Source organism: Populus euphratica, unplaced genomic scaffold (genome assembly GCF_000495115.2).
Source record: "Populus euphratica unplaced genomic scaffold, PopEup_1.0 scaffold148.1, whole genome shotgun sequence".
Classification (NCBI taxonomy): Eukaryota; Viridiplantae; Streptophyta; class Magnoliopsida; order Malpighiales; family Salicaceae; genus Populus; species Populus euphratica.
Genome location: NW_011500035.1, coordinates 149009 through 172293, shown reverse-complemented (window position 1 = coordinate 172293; position 23285 = coordinate 149009). Strand labels below are relative to the sequence as shown.

Below are 23285 nucleotides of genomic sequence, written 5' to 3'. Positions count from 1 at the left end.
ATTTAATTCTTGCTGAATGCATAACCCTCCAATAAATCTTTTGAAATTAGCTCTTCTTTATTAATGGAATCCCATCATCCGTGCATGGTGAATTTTCATTGTATATTTATATCATAAAATATGAACAGTAACAACTTGCAAATTACAATGAGATTTCTACGTTTCAATTTCCTAGAAGGAAAGGGTGCATGCCCTTGCAATCTAATTTTTACCCTACCCCACTATCCTCACATGTATCTTGGGGGTAGAATAATAATAATTATTTTAAAGTATTTTTTATTTAAAATTTATTAAAATAATATATATTTTTTATTTTAAAATAATGATTTTTAACATAATAAATAAAATAAATATAAAAATATAAAAAACATTAATTTTATTTTTTCTTAAAATTTAAAAATACATCATTTAAAACGATATTCGAATCGTCCCTTTGTTACGTTGACCGGGATAGTTATAGCTATGAAAATAAAAATAGAGACAATTGAAACGTAGAAATCTCATTGTCTTTTGGTTATAAAAATACATGGCGGCATTTATTTTTTATATTTTAAAATTATTTTTAAAATTATTTCCTTTATTTTTTAAATTAATATTTTTTAATATTTTCAAATTATTTTAATACACTAATGTTAAAAATATTTTTATAAAAAAATATTATTTTAATATATTAAAAAAATATTTTTAAAAACCACATTCCTATTACCAAACACCCTCACATAAATTCACCTGGAAAAGCATGGGTAAGCCCTGATTTTTTTTAAAAAAATTAAAAAACCGTTGCCGTTTTGAATGAGGGATAAAATCCCCTACTTTACAAAACAGCGGCCACACGGAGAGGACAAAACAAATCGCCTATTCCCGGCTTCCCCCCCTCCCTTCAATTCAGGTTTCTTCTTCCTAATCCATGCGCAGAAGAGTACTGACATTCAATCCAAGCTTAGACTACACTCAATTTCAGGCAAGTTAGTCATGGCCATGGCTCTTGTTTTTGTTTTTTGTTGCTTTGCAGTTTATTGATCTAGTTTTCCTTGCCTTGAACTGTCTTGATTTGTTTGTTTATGCACGCTTGAATCTGTCACAATAACATCAAGTAAATTCCATTCAAGATTATAATTTGTTGATGCATGCATTAATTCCTGAAGTGGTGATGCAAGGCAATTATAGCACGAATGATGAAAGAAACAACCTGCACGTAGTTGAGCTCTTGATATTCTCTGCGTGAAAATTCGTCAATTAGAGCAACAACATTACTGGCAATAAATTCGACATATTTGTTGATGAAAAAGCCGGTAAAAGTCAAGTCCAATAGCTTCTTTGGTACCAAGGCGTTGCACCTCGATATCAACAGTCTGTCCGGAATGCCTTCGGTACCAAGGCGCTGCACCTCGGCATCAACAATCTGCCGGGAATGCGTAAGTTGAGCTTTGTAAACTTGGCCCAAACTGGCAGTTGTAATTGGAGGAGAAATAGAAGAAAAAATGGAGTCGAGTGGGGACCCGACTATCTTTCAATGCACGAAAGTGCTTCGGTGTCTGGGAATGTAGGCTAAGCACCCTGTTTTTCCTTACGACTTTTACTGGTGTGTTTCCTTTCTTTAATTAGTAAAAGGCTGCTAAAGTGCGATTTTATCAATTTCTTGGTTGCATAAGATTCTTTTAATCATATTTTAGAATGCTCGGAGATCAAATTCACCCAGTTCATCAACTGCTTGATGATATTTTTTGGCATGCGGTTTTGTTCTACCTATCGGCTCATATATTTGTTCGATAGGTTGGCTGTGTTCTGATTTGAGCTTCTTCCCTTGCACCCAATCTGGTGCCATTTTCTTTGGCTCCTTTGATCTGTTTACTAGGCTGCTAGAAACTGAAAAATAAACTGTTGGTATTCCACGTGTTTTGACGATTGATCATTAGTGATTAGAAGCTGTAGGTGGTTCCAGTTGGTAAGTTCTTGATTTTGAATTTGAGTAATTAAGCTGTATTTAAGCTTAATTGGTTGTTAATAATATATAATTAGTGATGTTAGGGGTTTTCATGTTGATAAACTTTAGGTCTTTTGGGTTGTAGTCAGTTGGTATTGCTGTTGTGGCTAAAGCTAGGTTTTTTTGGTGGAAAATTAGGAAATTAGATTATTTTTAATTGAAATTAAAGGGAATTTAATTAAGTTTGGGGTTTTTTTGGGTCTTAATTAGTATTTTGATTGCAACTAAAATTGGCTGAAAATTAAGGTTTTTTTTCTGAGAGATGACTATGTCCTCTGATTTGTGTTAGCTGAAAGTTTTTATTTTTGTTGTTGTTGTTAGTGTGTGTTCTTTTGCTAGTGCTTATATAGAGTCATGTTCCTTGTTTTGGATGCCCAACAGATCACTAAAACATTGCACTCAAATCTGGTTGGTGAAGTGTGAACTTTTTATTATATTGTGTAATCCCCTTTTTTTCAATTATTATTATTACTGCGTGGGTTGAGAACATTTAGTATTGAAAAATTTGGTTAGGCCTGACCCTAGAGAGCTACTTAGATTGTGGCCACCAAGGTTGGGTGCTCAATATGGGTGGCTGGAGGTTTAAGCTTAATCATCCTTCAGTTCCAGAATTTTCATGCAAGGGCATTTGCAGTCCCAGGCTGTAGTTAACTCTCATTTGAGCTATTTGTTTGACATCTCATCAAAATTGACTTCTGGTATCAGGAGATGTAAATTGGGTTTGGAGCATGAATAATGCAGACTTGAACAGTGTGGCAAACTCATGAGTTCTTTGGTGACATGTTTGTTGATTGTTGAGTTTGTATAGGGATGGGATTGTGGGCGATCGACTAGAGAGGGTTCATAAGGACAAAAGGTGGCAGTTTGGCTTTGTTTCTTTATTAAACGATTCTGTTTTAATCTGATACAAATTCTCTGAGGTGGTGCAATGACAAGATAGATATTAAGTAGGTTCACACAAAATACAGAAATTCAGCAGCTTAATCAAGTCTCCTACTCGTTTGAATCTGTTTGTTGGGTTTACTTTTATTTAATTTTTGCCTGTTTTAAGTTGTGGTTTGAGTAATGGGATGGTTAGTTGGATTTCTGTGGAGGCAGTGATTTTCTCTTGCCTGGACTAACTTAGATTCCCTTTCTTCCTTTTTATGCCCAACTTATTCAGCCTTGTTAAATCCCAACTTGCAGGAGACGGTCACCCAACAATCTCAGGTGAAAAAGGCCAGTATACCTTGATTGTGGCATGCCATGCTTTGTTCATGGCACATTAGATTTATGAATTATCCAGCTTGAATAAGAAATTGTCATAATTTCTCTCTGTCCTACTTAAATTATTACAAATCCTAGTTTTCCAATTGTGGGAAAACCTCCCTGTTGATTTAGGACCCAGGAACCAAAAACAAAAAGCAGTAGATGAAAGAGTCAAGCGAAGGGGAGAATGAATCAATTGCTCATGGTGGACCCATATACGTTCCCAATTTGGTGGGTCCTCTCACTACAGTTCCTGACTTCCAAGCTGCTCTTCTCAGTGAGCTTCAGGTTTATATTATTTATTTTGCACACTTCCTTTTATGCTCCATTATGGATCATTAACAACTCCCTGTTTAATTATATAAGTTATCTGTAACATCCAATTATTGCAGAATTTGCAGTCGGAACTGTCTTTGGATTCTTCAGAACTCCGCGATGACATTGATCTTTCGTATGTTGTCCTCTATCATCTACTTTATTGATTAAAACTTGACTATGTTCTATTTTCTTAATGTTTTGTTGGCTTTTCTTCACTAAACTTTGATTGCACAAATTGAATTGGTGTATGCAGGGTTGATGAGCTTAAAATTTTTAGCGAGGAAGAGTTGGTAGATATGGCCTTGAAAGAAGCTTTTAAGGTATGCTGCTTTTTATCTCTTTCTCCCCTCTTCTAATATCAATCTATTAATTTATGAGAAAATCAAACTTTTTTTTACTACTAATTTGTTTTGATAATTTGAAAATGAGCACTGCAACAGGATGGTGAGAATACTGGAAGTTCCCCAGAGCCCTTTGTAGAACACTCAAATGCAAGGTTAGTGTAGGCATTTGTTCTTCTCATTCTTGTTTTCTTAATCAAGCATCCCTTTTTCACACGTGTGCAATATAAAAATTTCATTGCTTTAGGTTCCTATTATCCATATTTATGTCCCTTCAGGTTTATTATGGTACTTTTGAGATCAAATACCCATAAGTTGCACGTTATGCATGCATCTATATTCATTTACTGCTTAAATTAGTGCTTGCTTTCACGCATCTCTTAAAGAGAGAGAGGAAGAAAACAGGAAATGGATGAAAAATCTGGGTTGGCCGTGTTTTTTTCCCATGTGCTAATGGGGAGTTAATTCTCATGAAAATATATGGAATTGGGACTGTCAAGGTACAAGTGATTTTCATTTAGTGTGGCCAGGCTAAAAAAATCTTGCTGTCCATTTACAAGAACATGTCTATCAAAAGCAATTGGTTATATTTCATGTTTTACCTTGGATGAATGTTAGAAAAGTTGCTATTTTCACAACATCATGGGATGTTATCTTTGTATTTGATGAATTGCTGCTGTGCTTATTGGTGATAGACAAGTCGCCCTGCTGCAAACAAGAATAGTTGCATTAGGGCAATGTCGGAACATGTTTGTTGTCAATGGCCAACCTCTTCTAGTTTGGGATTGGGTTCAGTTTGATCGAGTTTAATCAACTTCTGTCTGCATTCTTCTGCTTTCCTCTTCTCCATGTATGAATCATAGGAATGTTAGGAAATATTGACCTGCCATTTGTTAAGCAAACATCTTTGAATTTTTTTTCTTTATTGTTAAATCAGTTGATTTTTTGTTTTCAGAAGAGAAGACGACCTTAGAATGTGCAGCAATAAAGATTCATGCTCACAAAGCTCTATAAGAAGAAGGGACACTTCAGCTCCTCTGGAATTGTCAAATGGATCTCACTCTAGCACCAGTTGTAATAGAGATACTATTAATAGCAACAATTCAAAGAATGGAAAGAGAAGAAAGTCCAATATGCATGATGTTAATGTATGTCACACTCTCCTGTTCTATTGTATCTATGTTTTACATCCCTGCTTGCAGCTAATGTGTTTTTTCTCTGTTTAGACAATACCTAGGTTGGTGCACAATATCACCTTGAAATTTGAAAAAAATTAAACATCAGGCCTTGACAAATCAGATCTTTTGCTTTTCCTCGTCTTAAGTACTTGTTCTTATTAATGCTTCTGTCTGCTACTAAAAATATATAATCTTGTTTCTCTGATACTTGTTAGTTGCTTTGAGATTACAGTTTCTTAGTAAAATCACACATAAGATTGAAAGAAATATGTTAAAAATATGCTAGTAATTTTCACATGCTCTCTTGTTTGGAACTAATTAGGTGAATTTAGTTAGATTAATGAAAGATGTGCACGATTATTTACTCGTTAACTGTATGAACAAAGATTAATTTTTGGTTTAATAATTTTAAATTTCCCTCGTCTTACAGGAACTAGTCATGCATTCTTATTCTATTATTATTTTTTTTTTTTCTTCATGGCCAGGAGAGTTACCTAATGAAGGTGGATGATCTGGTAAAAATAAAACAAAAACAGGATCAAGACAAAGCAATGACTCGTCTGCATTCCTTCAAGTATGTTTTTGGAGATATGTTTGCTTTTCGCAACAATTGATGCTTTTCTTATTTTGCAATTATTATCATGCTTTTCATAACTTGCACTTATTATTACATTTATTTTGTCTCCTGTAGTTGCAAGATCAATTACAGTGGCATTACTTCTTTAAATAGAACCAAAACAATGCAATCTCTCAGGTCTACAAATTTCGGAAAAAAGGTTCTCTTTAGAAGCGCCTATTTTGATTTTTATTGCATTTCCTCTCTAAATATGCACTGCTCATAGTGCATGCCCCTATTCTGCTTGATTTAATATTGTACAATATGGTAAAGTTGACTTCGTTCAATTACACAACAGCTGAAGTCCTCAGACCTTCAAGAACACATAACTGTGATGCTTCCAGAGGTTGTTATTTGTGTTGAGATTTACCACTGCATCCGTAAATGGCTTAAGGTATAACTTTGGCACTTGTTTTTCCCTCAAATTCTAACCTGGTTGACATTTGCTTTTAACATTTTTATTGATATATTTCTTGTTCTGCATGGTGAACTGGTTTTGTTAGATTTATTTGGTTTTGCTACAACTTCTTTTATTCTCGTAATTCATGTTCTGCTAGGCCTTTATTCTTCCCTTTTCCATTTCCTTCGTTGATGTCATATTCTGTTGCAGACTCAAGAGTTCTTGGTTCTAGGACGACAAACCTTGACTGAAATGAGGGACAAGATTTACTGCTTGACAGACCAGATGATGCAGAAGGCAGGGCAGCATGATCCTTCAGGATATTTTCTTGTAGAAGTATGAACCTCTACACATTCTAGTTTGATTTTATTACAAAGAAAGTTTTTCACTATATCTAATGATACACTGCATTTATGTAGGATGTATTTTGCAATGATTTGAGAGATACATCTGCTATAGATTATAGTGAACCTATAATTGATTGGCTTAGAAACAAAAAAGCTGATGCTTTTAGAAAGTGGGAGTGTATCATAAGTGGTGACTTGCAACAAAAGCAGAAAGCAGTTTTAGGCGAATCAACCACTCCTTGTTTGCCTCAATTTAGACGTCGCGACATGCAGAACACACGATTTTGTGACTTGAGATTTCGTCTTGGTGCAGGATATCTTTACTGTCACCAGGTAGATTTTTTTCTGCGGATGTTGCTCTGCTGGGATCATGAACGTGCAAGTTTTATCTTTTCAAGTCTATATTTACCTTTGTATGCTTACATTTGCACCTATCATTCTCTTTGCTAAAATTCTCAAGTTCCATTAGGGGTTGTGTGATTTCCATTACGTATTTTGCTTGAGCTATGGGTGGTACTGCGTGTATATGTTAAAGAGTTTCATGCAGACATCATCATGATATTCAACTTCTTGTCTGTCTTGGACAGGGGGATTGTAAGCATACAATTGTATTCAGAGACATGAGGTTGATTCATCCTGATGATTTACAAAATCGCTTAGCGTATCCTATAGTCAGTTTTCAAATAAAATTTCGTACCCAGAAATGCATGATATGCAAGGTTTATAGAGCTGTGAAGGTGACCGTGGATGACAAGTGGGCCCCAGATAACCCCTGCTATTTCTGCAATGATTGCTACTACCTTCTTCACCACTCTGAGAATGGCTCTCTACTGTACAGTGGGTTCTCAGCATATGATTATGTCCATGATTAATTACTCAAGGCGAGGTCTATGCTTCTGATTGCTTAAGTTGCAGAGTTGTGGCAGCGACACCGATAGCATGCAACTGCAGTGACAAGTGCATGATCTTATAAAGCTGAAGTCTATCATTATTAACTTGGAAGATGGAATGCTCTCTATACTGAAAGCGTTAACAAAACTGAACGTTTTTCTGGCTGCTTGATATCCGCGCTGGGTGCATTAATCTTCCAAAGTTTCCATGCCTTTTTGCAGCTCAAGTTTGCTAGGGGTGGCAATCACAGCTTCAAGGAAGAAAGCAAGATTGTGCAGATTAAACCACTGCTGTAAATTTTATAAAACATGAAGGGTATGTTGTTCCCTTAAATTTTGAATTATTTTTTTTGGTTTAAAATGAAAATTTATTTTATGTTTTTATATTGTTTTATTTTTGTTGTTTTAATATCAAAAATAATTTTAAAAAAATAAAATTTTTTATTTTAATATATTTTTAAATAAAAAATATTTTGAACCATTATTATTATTACAAACTCAAAATATAAATAAAAGATTTTCAAAATCAGTTCTTCATAAAATTATATATTATATTTTGTACAATTCTTGGAAATTTATTTTTAAGCAACCTCATATTCAAGGTTCACATCTAAGAATAAATTACAAGAATTTTTTTTTATGAATACAGTGATTTGGGTAAAAGAGAGACTTGGATTATCTTGATTAGTAGTTTAATCATGACCATGCATGTTTGACATTGTATCCAACTGGATTCAGTAATGGTCAGTCCAACCTTTTTCTGTTTCATGAACTGTTATGTGTAACAGTGGTCGGAAAATGGAAAATTGGATCGGATTTCTCAACATCTAGTCATAAAATGGAAAATCAAGCCCAGTTCTACTGAAAGCAACTGTTTTCCGGTTCTTACCCAACGCACATAATAATTTCCCTCAGTTGTGATCCTTATCAGGCCCAAGTTCAATACAAAGAGAGATTCTGTTTTCGTTTTGCCATCAGTCAGAATGTCTGAAACATAGAGAAACTTCATTGTTTCTAGCCGTCGATTATCTAGGAAGAGACACACCCAAAAGCGCGCCAATTCAACGAACAAATCCCTTCACCTCCTCCTCCTCCTCCATCACAACCTCCACCACCATGGGCAAACAAAAACAACAAATAATTTCCCGTTTTTTCGCTCCCAAATCCAAACCCACCACCACTAGTCCACCACCACCACCACAAACAGCCCTTTCATCTTCCTCCTCTCCAAAAATCACAACAACAGTCGCCTTCTCTCCATCAAAACGCAATCTTCTTTCTACTCGCATAACTTCCACACCAAAAAGACCTAAACTTTCACCTCACACACAAAACCCGCTTCCCTCTTTACACAAAAAATTCGTCGATAAACTCTTAGAACCTCAAACCTCTCAAACCTCACAACCTCAAAACACTCAAAAGTTCACTCCTCTAGAACAACAAGTAGTTGACTTGAAACAAAGGTACCCCGATGTTCTTTTAATGATTGAAGTTGGTTACAAGTTTCGATTTTTCGGTGAAGACGCCGAGATTGCTGCTAGAGTTTTAGGTATTTATGCACATAAAGATCATAACTTTATGACCGCTTCTGTTCCAACTTTCCGATTAAATGTCCATGTGAGAAGGTTAGTCAGTGAAGGCTATAAAGTTGGGGTTGTTAAACAGACTGAGACTGCGGCTATTAAGGCACATGGAGAGAATAAAAGTGGGCCATTTTGTAGAGGCTTATCGGCATTGTATACGAAAGCTACCTTGGAGGCTGCGGAGAACGTGGGAGGGGGAGAGGAGGAGTGTGGTGGTGAGAGTAATTATTTGTGTTGTGTAGTGGAGAAGGTTTTGGACTGTGGGGTTGAGGGTGGGGTTTTTGATGTGAGAGTTGGTGTTGTTGCGGTTGAGATTTCCACAGGGGATGTTGTTTATGGAGAGTTTAATGACGGGTTTATGAGGAGTGGGCTGGAAGCTTTTGTTTTGAGCCTGGCTCCTGCTGAATTGCTCCTTGGTGATCCACTTTCGAAACAAACAGAGAAGGTAGTTTTTAGTTGTGTTAGAATTAGAATGTGTTGTATGCAACAACTGGAGAAAAGTATAAGAAAAGATGTTCTCTTTCAATTTCGAAATGTGAGATGATTATGCAATTCTTGAATTTGCTGTTGAATGTGATGCATGATCTGTTGCTTTAGCTGCATATAATGAGGACTCAGGCCAACTGTTTGTTAAAACTGAACATGGAAAAGATTTTTGCCATATATCAAAATTTCATAAATCTATTGCAATAAAAATAAAGCAGTCTGATAGCATGGGCCTGTTTATTATCAGTTGCTACTGGCATATTCTGGACCTTCCTCAAATGTTCGTGTGGAGCGTGTCTCGCGAGATTGTTTCAGTGATGGTGGTGCGCTTGCTGATGTGATGTCTTTATATGAGAATATGATTGAAGATTATCTAGGAGACAATGAAAAGCAAATGAAAGAGGCCAAAGAACAGGGGTCTTGTCACCTAGCAATTGAGGTTTGATATTTCTTAATTTTTTAAATGCGGAGTGGGAATATATTTGTCTATACTTAGCCAATGTTATCTTCTTGAGCTTCTGTTTTGGGTCATGAAGGGAGTAATAAAAATGCCTGATTTGGCTGTGGAAGCATTGGCCTTAACTGTTCGCCACCTGAAACAATTTGGATTTGATAGAATGTTATGCCTTGGAGCATCTTTTCGGCCCTTCTCAAGCAACATGGAGATGAATCTTTCAGCCAATACACTCCAGCAATTAGAGGTAATTAATATGCTGAGAAACTATGAAAGTATTGGTTTGCTTAACTGCAAGTGGTTGTCAATGAAGATCCACTGCACGCTCTTACTAGTAACCCTCCTTCCAGGATTTTGTTATCAACTAATGGCATATGGCGGGGAGGGTTTGAGAAATAAAACTTGCTCCCTCCTTCAAATAATTTTATCTGTTTTGCTCTTAAGGTTGAAACACGATCAAGATCCCGAAAAAGAGTGCATTGGGGATCAATTTTTATCATGTGATTTTCTTCCACGATTCCATCCTTTTTAGTGTCTGAAAAGGACAATGTTGTGGAACTTCCTTATAGTTTTTAGGAACTTGACTACATTCTTGTAAATTCAGTTCGCAGTTTTTTGTAAAACTAACACATAAACAATCTATCATAATAAATGGAACCTCGATCATATTTTAAGTTCATATTTTGCTCATTCAAGTCTTTCTTATTCTCTGTTTAGACTTTGTTTGTGCTAAAAAGATGGAGGTATCACCATGTTCAGGTTTTGAGAAATAACTCAGATGGGTCTGAGTCTGGTTCCTTGCTGCATATCATGAATCATACTCTTACAATATATGGTTCAAGGCTACTCAGACATTGGGTATGGGCTGTTCTTAACTTGATATATAATTTCAACTATGGTTAGAGCCACTATGCAATTTTTGAGTTTGATTCACGATGCAGGTGACTCACCCTTTATGTGATAGAAACATGATATCCGCTCGTCTTGATGCTGTTTCTGAGATTGCAGAATGCATGGGATCATATAAAGATTCTCAGTGTGTGAGTGAACTTGATGAGGATGATTCTGAAGTAGCAATTGTACAACCTGACTTGTATTATCTGCTTTCTGCTGTTTTGACTGCCTTGGGAAGATCACCTGATATTGAACGTGGAATAACAAGAATTTTCCATCGGACTGCAACTGCATCTGAAGTAACTATTGACACATCACTTGTCATATATGCTCTTATTTATACAATAATTTGTGACTAGTTTCTGCTTATGTTCTTAATTATGTACCTTACTTATCTTTCTTCATTCTCTTCTCCCATTGCTGTGCTTGTGTGGCTATGGGCGACCAAGTAGCACTAGCTGCATCTCAGATATTCATGCGAGTGTAGTTTTTTATCTAACAATTGTTTGTACTGATTTTTCAGGCTTACTGCTTTGCTGCTAACAGATTTAAATGACTGAATGACAGTTTATTGCAGTTCTTCAAGCTATATTAGCTGCAGGAAAACGACTTAAGCGACTTTGCATTCAAGAGGAGCATAATTATGACGGAGTGGGATCAAAGACTGTGAAGTCAGTTCTTTTGAAAAGATTGATTTTGGCTGTTTCTTCCTCAAGTGTAGTTGGTAATGCTGCAAAACTATTGTCTACTCTGAACAAAGAAGCAGCTGAACAAGGTGACCTGACAAACTTGATCATTATTTCTGATGACCAATTTCCAGAGGTTTGTACTTTTTCCTGAAGTTCTTCACCTTCTGAATTTCATCATTATTGGGATTTATTTAGGCTGATATAAAATTTAAAATTCTTTCTGAATCCAACTCTTCATCCACAGGTTGCAAGAGCTCGGGAAGCTGTTCAATTTGCAAAGGAGAAATTGGATTCTTTAATTGGTTTGTATCGCAAGCAACTTCAGATGCGCAACTTGGAATTCATGAGTGTGTCTGGAACCACACATCTGATAGAGGTATCCCGGTCAATATATTCTGGGAATAAAGAAATGTATTTTATTTTGTTAAAGAAATGCAATATTTACATTTATATACGCCAAATTAGATTTCTATTAGTACAGAGCTCTTGGGTTTTATTGGCAGTAACTTCCTGTTCTTAAATTGACCTCTTATTATGTAAAATTGAGCGTAATTGTTTTGGGCTGTATGGTTGGCAGGCACCCCTGGCCCTTTTTCCAGTTGCAGAATGTATTTTTCAGAAGTCAACAACTTGACTGCTTATGTTATCTTATCTACAATATTTTTTGTTAGCTGGCTAAGTTGATCTAGTTTTAACTGCAGTTGCCCTTGGATTTCAAAGTTCCATTAAATTGGGTCAAGGTAAATAGTACCAAGAAAATGATTCGGTATCACCCGCCTGAAGTTTTGACTGCCTTAGACCAGCTATTACTCGCCAATGAGGAGCTCATGATTGTCTCCCGAGCTGCCTGGGATAGCTTTCTAAGGGGTTTTGGTATATATTATGCTGAGTTCCGAGGTGCTGTTCAAGCTCTTGCCACTTTGGATTGTTTGTTCTCGTTTGCTACTCTTTTGAAAAATAAGGTACATCCTTGAAGAATCAAAGAGATTGCTTCAATTTCTGATTAGTTTGAAGCTGTGATTTTTTTTTTTTTTTTGTTTTGCAGAATTATGTCCGGCCCATGTTTGTGGATGACAGTGAACCTCTTCAGATAAACATTTGCTCTGGTCGCCATCCTGTATGTATTTTCTTGCAAAATCTATTTAATATTCTATGTCTTGAATTTATGAGGCCCAATATTTTGCTTGTTGAACTTAATCTGTTGTGTGTATTAGATGATAGCTTAAAGTTATTGGGAGCTACTTGCTGATTATTTACCTATGTTAACCAGGTCTTGGAGACAATTTTACAAGACAATTTTGTCCCGAATGACACAAACTTGTGTGCAGATAAAGAGTATTGCCAGATTGTTACTGGACCCAATATGGGAGGAAAAAGTTGCTACATTCGCCAAGTTGCTCTTATTGCCTTGATGGCTCAGGTAGAATTGCACTCTCCTACATTCTTTTCTTATCTGTAAGGTGTTAGGGTGGCTGGATGCTTCCTGATTGCTATGCACATTCAGTTGTATTCTTTGCTGAGCTCTTGCTAGTACTTTCATTTGTATTTTCTGGATACCTCTGTTAACTCCATCATTTTAGAACTTCATAATTAATTAATACGCATCCTTGTCTCCTAGCTTTATCTTTCATGAAACCCTGAAGTTTCTGATTGTTAAATTGTTGAAGCCACCTTTTCCTCTTTCTTGCTTTTGTTGGACAAAATGAAACTCGCATGACCATTCATTCAAAGGTGCCCTCTGATCCCCCTAGGTTGGTTCCTTTGTACCAGCATTGTCAGCAAAACTGCATGTGTTAGATGGCATCTACACCCGAATGGGGGCTTCTGACAGTATTCAACAAGGGAGAAGTACCTTTCTAGAAGAGCTCAGTGAGGCTTCTCATATACTCCACAAATGCACAGTGCGGTCACTGGTCATCATTGATGAGCTTGGTAGAGGCACAAGCACATATGATGGTGAAGCTATTGCTTATGCCACATTATACCATCTACTGGATCAGAAAAGATGCATGGTCTTATTTGTAACCCACTACCCTAAAATTGCTGAGATTAAAACTGAATTTCCAGGCTCTGTGGGGGCATACCATGTTTCATATTTGACCTCAGAAAAAAGCGAGGGTGCCATTGGGTCAACATGTGATACTGAAGATGTCACTTACCTTTATAAGCTGGTGCCTGGTGTTTCAGAGAAGAGTTTTGGATTTAAGGTTGCTCAACTTGCTGAGGTACTCTCTCTCTCTAACTCATGCCCACACACACATGGAACCTGGTGTAAACTGAAAGGGAAAATTTCTAGGTAGTTCTAGTTGAACTTATAAACTGCAAGTTCTATGATGAAAAAAAGGGTAGTTTCTTTGAAATTTGAGATTTTGGTATTTTCAGTTAGTCACTTTTTATGATTCTGATGTTAATGTGACTTGGGTACTCTTCTTTCCAATGCAGCTACCTCCATCATGTATCAGAAGGGCCACTATAATGGCTGCAAGGCTGGAAGCTGTGTTAAGCAGAGGATTGGGAAATGAACAGTTGCTGGAAACTCTGCCAGTTCAGCAACAAGAAGAAGCACAGGAGAATATGTTTAGATCTGATGTCGGAATCGAGAAGTCTGAAGACTCAACCGTTGCTTACAGGGAATTCTTTTCAAACTTAAAGTCTGCAATGTTTGATGATGATGTTGCAAGAAGCTCCCAGTTTTTGGAGAAAGCGAGGAGCATCGCAAAGGAATTCTTAGCGAAGTAAAGATGGAATTAGCTAACCTCAGTTTTTTTTTTTCCCTCTCCCTTTCTCCATTCTTGAGAGCACAACCTCATTTGCCAGTTTGTACCAGATTCCGGGACTCCACCCTGTTCCCTGTTCCCTGTTCCCTGTTCCTGGCAATGGCATTGTTTCTTGAAATTTTCACCATGGTTAATTGCGGTTGCATAGGTAACCAGATAATGCGATTACACGTGATGTTGCAATCAGCGTTGGCTTGTGGTTTTCTTGATAAATTGTAGATTCTGAGAGCCAGATAGCATGTACAGTTTGTGATGCGGCAATTATTTGGTGATGGCTGCAGAGTTGAAACTGTGAATTTCTTGCGTTGTGTAAAAGGAATTTTGTATATTTTGATAGTCTACGTGTTTTTAACGAAAATTGAAAGTGCAACCACATTGGCCATATCGCCCGCGTCTTGTCCATCTCATATTTTTGAAAACCACAGAGGTTTTGGTTAATACACTAGCATTAACTCTCATGTAGTGTTTGCTAAGAGGGATGAATAGGGAGAGGGATGGATGGGGTTAAGTAATGGCTAACTCAGAAGAGAGAAGGATGACAGTTAATTCATTCAAATTTGAGAGTATTGAACATTACGGAGGAGGGATATGATAAGAGTTGTTCTATTCAAATCAGAAGGATTGAAAATTACAAATGAAGGATTGAAAGGACCTTTCACTAGGTTTCCATTATTAGCTCTTGTCAAATCGAGTGAACATCCAATCCTTCATTTTCTGTTCCTCCATTTGTTCTTCATAGAGATGAAAAGAATACCAAAGGAAGTCACATTCTTCATAATGGAATGGAAGTCCTTCCTAACAGTACCTTTGCAGTACCTTGCTTATTCCCAGTGGCAAACCAAAGAACTTGAGGCCGGCCCGTTTGAAGCTGGTCACAGCACCTCAATCTTAGGCTCTTGCAATGACTTGATTTGCATTCTAAAATCTGACGGCCGCAGGAGAGGCAGGTACTTCACCCTGTGGAACAAGTCAATAAATAGAGAAAAAAACCCAAGGGTTGCACCTATTAAGGTTGCAGGGAATCCACTGACATCCTTGAAGTGAACATGCATTTGGACATGATTCAATCAACGATGCCTACAAGGTTTTGAGAATTGTAAAATGTTTCATGGTTATATCATTGAAGTAGTTTATAGCTTGAAGATTAATTCATGGAGAGCTATTGTTCCACCTATCCAGAATCCCCGAAGATATGTGCTGTTTATGATGCTTTTCCTTGGTTGTTCATCATGAAGCATGAATAAAAAACGGTAGTATTTGATATTCAAAGGGAAGAGTTTGCACAACGCCATTGCCGAACTTAGGGGATCCTGGTCATTACTATTGGAGAGCAGGTGTCTTGAGACAATGCCTTTGCTTAGCTTCTTCTCGTCAAAGTAACTTTGACATATGGAATGGAGGATTCAGGGGTCAAAATGTTTTCACTCATGTGGTATTTTTCTTGAGAAGGCTACATAAATATAAATCCGATGCCTTCAGCAACATGTTCACAAAGGATAAAGATGATCATGACAAGGATCTCTTGGACTTGCTCTATGATAACAAACTTGTACGGTATGATCAGAAGAGGGGAAAGTATGAACTTGTTAGAATTCCTTATCGTCTGAGAGAATCAAAACTTGCAAGCCTTGTACCCAAGCGAAATGAATGACAGGAAGCAGGGATGATAGCCTGTAAGATTAAAACCCCTTGAGGTCTTTAACTATTATTTTTATTCTTTTGATTTATGCATACAAGGGCATGTCCGCTCATCAAACAAAGAAAAAAAAGCATGGCATCTCACATTGTCTTAATTATAAGACATAATTAAACGGTCCCTCTTACCAGGAAGCTTCTTCAAAGGTACCTATGGATGCAAGGGGATAAAATGGTGAAGCAAGTCATAACCTTCTTCTGCTCTGGCCTTCAGAACAGCACATCAGTTATTCGAAATTTAGATTGCATTGATCACAGTGGTAGCGAAACTCCTATCCAAGCTCTAAACCACAGGAAATGCTAACAAAGTGTTCGTCTTCGCCGCTAGGACTTACTCTTAAGATGACAGGGTGTGGATGGTAGGGATTTTGAAACGTTCACAGCAACTCTGCACAAAATAGACGCAGCTTGAAGCCGCATGACTTGTAATCACACTCGTACTTGTCATACATAAGATTATGATCCCAAACTCAGGAGCATGCATCACAGATGAAACTGAAGTCTCTTCGGAACCTCAAAGGATGTTTGTGGCTGAAATTGTTGATCTCTAAATATCCGAACTTCCCCTTCCAGCAAAAGATTAGAGTGATCACCACAACACATGGGTGGAAAAAGCTTCATGTATTGACATTTGATGTATGCTTTGTTTCGTCATGCTTTAGACTGCGGTGAGAACCAATTCTTGGAGTATTCTCCATCTCGAAACACCTTACAGTGAAGCTTTCGGCCATGGTTTTGAGAGAAGGCTAACGATACAATCTCAGTATTTCAAAGTTCTGTCTCTCTTGATGGTCTTGCAAGGTGAGAGCTAGGCAGCTAGCCCTGTTAAACCTTCATTTACATTAACAGCTAGTTTATTTGTTTATCTTCTTTCCATATCAACTTCGATAAAGAGGGAACCTTTTCTAATTTTTTCTTCTGATTATTATTTTTTTATTTTTCATAGCAACTTTAATAAAGTGTGATCCATAGGTTATTATTATATACAAAGCAGTCAATCACATATGTAGTTCAGTTGCACTCAAGGCTGCTTCATCATCATCCCAGCTTGGGACAAAATATGGAAAAGAGATGGCTAACATGTATGGAACACAGATCACAGAAGCTTATGGCATATAATTCTGAGAGCTGGATTAATGGTATAAACTCAATAATTATTTGCCCACTTCAACATTTTCTACTACATTTTTGTTCAATTAATTGTCAAGACCATTGCAAAAATTAATATTTCGGAAAATTTATTTTTATTTTTAAATACATCAAGTGAATGTTGATGTATTTTTTCAATGTCCAAGGTCAAAAGACTAAATCTTTATTCCCACCCCAGAAAACATGATATTTGGTCAAATAGCTTGTTTATTTTTGCAATCATCTGTGTTTATTTTTTTTAATCTTTTAATTATTTTAATATACTAATATAAAAATAAATTTTTAAAAATAAAAAATATTATTTTAATATATTTTTAAATAAAAATATTTTAAAAAATAATTATTACCGCCCAACAAACACAATCTATAAATAATGTTATAGATGCAGCGCGCAACCCATGATTTTTATTTTATTTTATTTTTTAACTTTTTTTCTTAAAATGGCAATGGTTTGGACGATTAAAAAGAGAGGAAGTTTCATCATTCTGAGGGGAAAAAAAACCTGTTTCATCTAAGTTTTGTTTGGATCATGAGTTGAGGAATGAGATATTCTCATTGTGAGTGGGGCAAATATTTTTACAGGAAATCTCTGTCCAACCTTCCTACAAAGATAGTTTCTTAGCATAAAAGATGTTGGTATAAGTTGACTACGTACCTAGTTTTGAAAGAAACTGTCCAAGTTCCGAGTTAGTGGCTCAATGGGTCGACTCACCAGTCAATTAGAGTACTGATTTGGGCAGTTAACTGTGATCTCAAGGTGTACAGATAGAAGTCAATAGTGACTAGAGGTAGATAGAAAGTAAGGTGGTGTTTTTTGAAATAAAACCCAGAACACCCCATTTTCCCTCTTAAACGGATCTCTCTGGTCAGCTTCTAACATACATGGGAGTGAAGAACTTATGGGACATCTTAGAATCATGCAAGAAGACCCTGCCGCTTCACCATCTCCAGTGAAGTTTTCATCTTTCTTTTCTTTTATTTTTCCTGGCAACCAAAAAGACCACAACTTTATGTTTCTTTTTTGAATTTTTTGTTTTTGTTGTGTTTTAGGAACAAAAGGGTTTGTATAGATCTGTCTTGTTGGATGGTTCAACTCCAAAACGTAAACAAAACACACTGCGGATTGGTTAAAGACAAGCCCTATATTAGGAATCTGTTTCATCGCCTAAGAGCTCTCATTGCTTTGAATTGCAGCCTTATTTTTGTTGCTGGTATTTATTTTTGTTTTCTTGTTTAAGTGGGTTCTTTTATTTTCTTTGAATTTTTCCCGTCAATATTAAAAATTTGGTTTTTAATTTTTGTGGAAGAAATGGGGTGTTAAGTTTTAGTCTAAAGGTGTGCTTTTGTTGCATAGTGGGAATTGAAATTTAATTTTGATGGATAATAGTATTGGTGATATTTTTATTATGATTAAAGAAGCTATTGAATCACCTATGAATCTTCAGTATCTCATTTGCTGTTGTGAATTTAAGGAGTATGTGTTTTACTTTTTTTAAGAATTTTGAACTGTGCTAGCTTTGTTGTATTGTTGTCTGGTAGATGGATCCATCCCTGCTATCAAATTAGCCACTTACCGTCGGCGCTTGAATTTAGGACTTGAGGTAGGCAACTGTCACCGTGCCATGTTCAATTTCTTTTATTCATGTGTACGCAGTTGGATGATTTTTATGTTTTTTTTTTTTTTTTCTTGAAGTTTCGCCTGGGTCTTGAATTGAAAAGGGTTTCTCTATGCTGTAGGTTGCCCAGGATGAAACAAATTCACAAAAAGCATGCTCACTTCGGAGAAACATGGGATCGGAATTCTCATGCATGATCAAAGAAGCAAAAGATATTGGATTAGCACTTGGGATCCCTTGCTTAGAAAGGTAATTTTAGCAGAATTTGGTTGGTTCTTTTTCTTTTTTGCCTCTACTCTGCTGAAAGTAATATTAGAGGTCTGAACAGTAATATATATATATATATATATGTGTATGTATGTATGTATGTATGTATGTATCTTCTGTCTTTCCAAATGCAGCATTGAGGAAGCTGAAGCACAGTGTGCATTGTTAAACTCAGAATCATTGTGTGTAAGTAGGAATTTTATACTCTTGAGTTCTGTTTGGATTAGGAAATACTTGCCAATTTTCTCATCATTATGATAATGATTATCAGGATGGTTGTTTCAGCTCAGATTCAGATGTCTTCCTTTTTGGTGGAAGGACCGTGTATAGAGACATATGCCTTGGTGGGTGGATAGGGATTCTTTCACAGTTTCACTCTTGAACTGTTTGAATATTGGCTTTCAATTGAATATTAACACTGCTAACCATTTTATGTTGAACTAGGAGAAGGACATGTTGTTTGTTATGAAATGGAAGAAGTAGAAAGAAAACTTGGGTTTGGGAGGAACTCGTTGGTAATTTCCTAGTTTGTGTTTTCTTTCAGTAACAGATGAAGCAGGTTGATTTCTAACATTAGACCTTGTTACTGTTGCATTGAGTGTATTCCTTATAACATGCATCCTTATCAAATGAGTGCATTTACAGAGGTGGTTCGTGGCTCTTTTAAATTAAAGATTTCAACTTCATTAATAGGCAGTGGACTCTGATGAAAATAGTTTTACCATGGCCTCAAGTTAATTTCTTGGATTTATTATTCCTCAGTTCAACATGTTTGATGCCATGTGTGTGTGAAAGAGACTGACAGAGAAAGAGTGCCATGTATAGTCTCTTTTTTGTTGTCCTGACCCGGTTCCTTGGCAATGATATGTTGTGCCTCATTGAAAGTTTATTTGATTTGTTTTTCAGCTAAGTTGAACATATAAAAAGCATATGATTTAGGAGCTATATTGCTTTGTCTGTTTTCTGCATGTCTTACCTGCAAGCCTCAATTCTAGAGTTTCTTAATTTATTTATCTTTTTTCCAGATCACTCTAGCACTTATACTCGGAAGTGATTACTCTCCAGGAGTGCATGGTCTAGGTCCAGTATGTTTGGTTATTCTGCTTCTTTTTGTATTTTATTTTCATGTTTTTTAATAACTCATATGTCCTTTTCCCAAATTCCTATCAATTACCTAGCAAATAGGTAATCAAATGCTTCCGCTATTTCCCCCCTTCCAGGAGTCAGCATTGCAGATTGTCAAGTCAATTGGAGATAGCAATGTCCTTCAGAAAATTGCATCAGAGGGACTGCCCTTTGCAAAGAAGATAAAAACTTCAAAGAAGCAGATGCGCAGTAAAAAAAAAAACTCTCCGGATTCTGATATCCATTTTAATGGTAAACAGTAGAACCTTTCTTTAGTTACATTTTGCTACCACGATCTGCAAGTGTACTTTAAAAAATTCATGTTTGAAGTAAATGCAATAAGTCAGATCTAGATCTAGATAAGTAGTCAGGAATAGTCTCTAGAATTAAGATATATTTGAGACTCCAAAATTATTGATAAAGCAACATGCTTAATGTTAATACTTCCATTCTGATCTGGTGGATTTATTGTATGGCTGCTTTTCATAATTTCAGTTTTGAGTTTGTATTGCATTAGTTATTTAAAATTACCTAGGTTGGTGACATGAACATATTTTTATCTTGGCATCCAAAATCAAATCACTAGTTTTTCCATGGAAATTATTATGTCAAAATAGTTTGATTTTATTAGATGGAATATTGCAGCTTACTTTGTTGTAAAGCACTTTAATGCTTGCAGCAGGAAGCGATAACAATTCAGAAAGGAAGAATGAGTGCTTGCAAGTGATCGATGCATATCTGAAGCCCAAGTGCCACCCAGCAGATTCTGATGCAGTCTGTAGGTAAGTTGTTTGCATAATTCAGTTGTTTTTGGTACTCATGCAAGTTATTGCATGAGCCTCCTGTTGCTCCCAAGGTGCCTTCAGTTGTCTTCTTGGAGAAACTTGAGCCTCTCAAAAAGCAGTATATAAAAACTTGTAAATTTAACCCCGTGGCCAAGTAATTGGGCTTCTCAATCAGGCCCCTATTGTTTCAAGCTTGCTTATGAATTACTTTATGTTGTGCAGGGTTCTTTCTCAGCATCCATTTCAACGTCTCAAACTTCAAGGAATATGTGCTCAGTTCTTTGGGTGGTCTCCAGAGAAAACAGGTTCTTCTCTCAGTTATCTATGCATTATCCGCCTTACTACCAAGTTGCATGTAGAAGCAAGATTCTTACACGAGCATCATTTGGATGTCTGGGTTGAGTCTCATGAAACATAGTGGCACAGCAGCAAAATTGTGGCTGATTTGTTTAAAAATGTCGGGGTCAAGTTTAAAATTTGTCTCCTGTGGCTTTATGGTGTACAAGTGGTGGCTTATTGTCTTGACAACAAATCAAATTGTGGCTGATTTTATTGCATGGAACCAAGTTCATTAATTGCTGCATTTGTTCAAATTGATACAGATTCTTGAAAAGTAGTTAAACATTTATTCTTGAAAAGTCTATTAAATTTTAATTTTGAAAGTCCTAACTCTAAACTTGGTGGGGAAGAGGAATAATGGATATATGGATTTGGGAGCATCACACACGATGTCCTCTTGACTTATATGCTGTCCCTTTGATAATGTAGTGATGTATGCGTAGCTGATGTCATTTATGCATTCATTTGTTGATAGTGTAGTGATGTATGCGTAGCTGATGTCATTTATTCATTCATTTGTTAGCATTCTTCTGCTCCTCCTTTACCCTTCTCATTTGTTAATGCTATTGTCTTTTCTTGGTTTAGATGAGTACACCCTTCCAAAAATTGCTGAAAGAGACTTGCGGAGATTTGCCAATCTGCGATCAACTTCATCAGAGTTAGGAGTTAATCTTCCTCTGCAAAAGGTAGTCATGAAAATATCAATGGTCAAGTACATCTGTCTAAATAATATAGAAAGAACTTTATTTTATTTCTTAAACATCATGCATAATGTAATCACTTCATATACCCTAATTTTATTGTCAAAACATGATTGCTGGAAATATGTTAATACATTATTCTCACAATTTGTTTTATCATGAGGTTGTGTGCTATGGTGTTGGTATGCTAATTTGAGTCTTCATTTACCATCAGTTATCTTGTACACAACTAGCTAAACCTTCTCAATGGCAGATACCAGTTAAGTGCCCTGTACCTGGAGTTGTTAAACAGAGAAAGGTTCAGGGAACAGAATGCTTTGAGGTGTTGTGGGAAGGCTTTGATGGACTTAAAACCTCCATAGTTCCAGCAGATCTCTTAGAGAGGTATCTATTATTGTTGTCATTTTCTCAGTCGCTCCTTTATATGAATTTTATTTTGGTAGAATCTTTGACTGCATATTCGTGTTGAGTGGAATGGGATTGTTGGCCTTTGCAATTGATAGAAAATGTTTTAAAAACTAACTCAAAAACCTATAAAATGGGTTTTCAGTCTTTAGTCTGGCCTGCTTGATGCATAACATTTCATGGCTATCTTTTTTTTTTTTTTTTTCTTTGTTAGCAGTCTTTCATCTTTATTTTTTCTTCTATTATGTTATGAAGATTAATTTTTCTTCTTTCTTTATCTCAAGTGCTTGTCCGGAAAAGATTGCAGAGTTTGAGGAGAAAACAGCTTTGGGAAAGAAACAAAATAAACGCAAACCTGGATCAAAGAAATCGGGAAACAGGCTGGCTATGGCCGAAATTGATTTAAGACTCCAAACTTTGTTGCTTGACATTGAATCAGGAAGCAATACTGCCTGTAGCACCTCCTTGTCATCAAAAGCAGCAACATCAGAAGATATGACTACTTCAACTGCGGCTAATCATACAAAACTAGATCCACATAATGCTGTTTGTAGAGCTGCCTTGTCTACTGAAACTGGTCAGTATGAGATCATTGATCTCTGGAGCCCCTCTCCCGTAGCCCGAACTCATACTGTTTCAAGATGTCAACGAGTGAATGATCAACATAGTGAGGTGATAGATTTGAGTGAATCAGAGAATGAAATGTCACCTGAACATGCAAGGAAGGCAAGAGCGCTTAGACTGTTTATAGCCAGTATGAGGGATGAGATGTCATGAAGACCATGAGGGAAAATTAGCATGTAATGATGTGATTCTATTGTGCATTTAAATTGGTAATGGGAGTGCATCTTCTTCCATCAGTTCTCTTTCCCTGCCTTCTTTTTCTTGTCCCATTCATAAGAGCTCATTATTGTCCATGAATTAAAATTAATTCTAGATAGGTCCTTTTTTGTTTCTTTTCGTTTCTAAAGTCCCTATTATTTTTAATATATTTATTT

General features: G+C 36.3%; 3 protein-coding genes across 9 annotated transcripts; all 3 read left to right on the top strand.

Moving 5' to 3' along the window:
* The first annotated feature begins 799 nt into the window (after nucleotides 1–799).
* SRD2 (snRNA activating complex family protein) lies at nucleotides 800–7689 on the top strand. Of its 4 annotated transcripts, none has more exons than XM_011050403.1 (12): nucleotides 800–961; nucleotides 3365–3520; nucleotides 3625–3683; nucleotides 3804–3870; nucleotides 3991–4046; nucleotides 4847–5039; nucleotides 5555–5643; nucleotides 5761–5845; nucleotides 5984–6079; nucleotides 6296–6421; nucleotides 6505–6765; nucleotides 7020–7689. In XM_011050403.1, the coding sequence occupies exons 2-12, from the start codon at nucleotides 3395–3397 to the stop codon at nucleotides 7302–7304; spliced, it is 1443 nt and encodes a 480-aa protein (XP_011048705.1). In that variant the 5' UTR covers nucleotides 800–961; nucleotides 3365–3394; the 3' UTR covers nucleotides 7305–7689. The 4 variants fall into 4 exon arrangements, with proteins under 4 accessions (XP_011048705.1, XP_011048701.1, XP_011048702.1 ...); XM_011050399.1 differs by having other exon boundaries at nucleotides 3170–3520; XM_011050400.1 differs by having other exon boundaries at nucleotides 3147–3520.
* A 354-nt stretch (nucleotides 7690–8043) lies between these two features.
* On the top strand, nucleotides 8044–14589 carry MSH3 (homolog of DNA mismatch repair protein MSH3). Its single transcript, XM_011050398.1, has 12 exons — nucleotides 8044–9350; nucleotides 9639–9830; nucleotides 9928–10092; nucleotides 10605–10703; nucleotides 10787–11038; nucleotides 11307–11561; nucleotides 11673–11804; nucleotides 12130–12390; nucleotides 12474–12545; nucleotides 12699–12848; nucleotides 13180–13653; nucleotides 13871–14589. The coding sequence occupies exons 1-12, from the start codon at nucleotides 8439–8441 to the stop codon at nucleotides 14165–14167; spliced, it is 3261 nt and encodes a 1086-aa protein (XP_011048700.1). The 5' UTR covers nucleotides 8044–8438; the 3' UTR covers nucleotides 14168–14589.
* A 2947-nt stretch (nucleotides 14590–17536) lies between these two features.
* On the top strand, nucleotides 17537–23147 carry LOC105142657 (single-stranded DNA endonuclease family protein). Of its 4 annotated transcripts, none has more exons than XM_011050394.1 (14): nucleotides 17537–17999; nucleotides 18100–18260; nucleotides 18589–18650; nucleotides 18787–18914; nucleotides 19067–19118; nucleotides 19204–19276; nucleotides 19377–19447; nucleotides 19958–20028; nucleotides 20152–20309; nucleotides 20737–20839; nucleotides 21065–21147; nucleotides 21767–21867; nucleotides 22136–22266; nucleotides 22572–23147. In XM_011050394.1, exons 1-14 carry the CDS (start codon nucleotides 17932–17934, stop codon nucleotides 23062–23064), a joined length of 1755 nt encoding a protein of 584 aa, XP_011048696.1. In that variant the 5' UTR covers nucleotides 17537–17931; the 3' UTR covers nucleotides 23065–23147. The 4 variants fall into 4 exon arrangements, with proteins under 4 accessions (XP_011048696.1, XP_011048698.1, XP_011048697.1 ...); XM_011050396.1 differs by having other exon boundaries at nucleotides 17538–17999; nucleotides 19958–20017; nucleotides 20153–20309; XM_011050395.1 differs by having other exon boundaries at nucleotides 17538–17999; nucleotides 20740–20839.
* The last annotated feature ends 138 nt before the right edge of the window (nucleotides 23148–23285 follow it).

Excerpts from the sequence above, each read along its gene's own strand:
- SRD2 (XM_011050403.1), top strand. The coding sequence starts at position 3,395 with ATGAAAGAGTCAAGCGAAGGGGAGAATGAATCAATTGCTCATGGTGGA. Across the intron at positions 6,080-6,295 it reads GCATCCGTAAATGGCTTAAG|ACTCAAGAGTTCTTGGTTCT; the intron begins GTATAACTTTGG and ends ATTCTGTTGCAG. Across the intron at positions 6,422-6,504 it reads CAGGATATTTTCTTGTAGAA|GATGTATTTTGCAATGATTT; the intron begins GTATGAACCTCT and ends GCATTTATGTAG.
- MSH3 (XM_011050398.1), top strand. The coding sequence starts at position 8,439 with ATGGGCAAACAAAAACAACAAATAATTTCCCGTTTTTTCGCTCCCAAA. Across the intron at positions 11,039-11,306 it reads GGACTGCAACTGCATCTGAA|TTTATTGCAGTTCTTCAAGC; the intron begins GTAACTATTGAC and ends ACTGAATGACAG. Across the intron at positions 11,805-12,129 it reads GAACCACACATCTGATAGAG|TTGCCCTTGGATTTCAAAGT; the intron begins GTATCCCGGTCA and ends TTTTAACTGCAG.
- LOC105142657 (XM_011050394.1), top strand. The coding sequence starts at position 17,932 with ATGGGAGTGAAGAACTTATGGGACATCTTAGAATCATGCAAGAAGACC. Across the intron at positions 20,029-20,151 it reads CTAGGTCCAGTATGTTTGGT|GGAGTCAGCATTGCAGATTG; the intron begins TATTCTGCTTCT and ends TCCCCCCTTCCA. Across the intron at positions 20,840-21,064 it reads GATTCTGATGCAGTCTGTAG|GGTTCTTTCTCAGCATCCAT; the intron begins GTAAGTTGTTTG and ends TATGTTGTGCAG.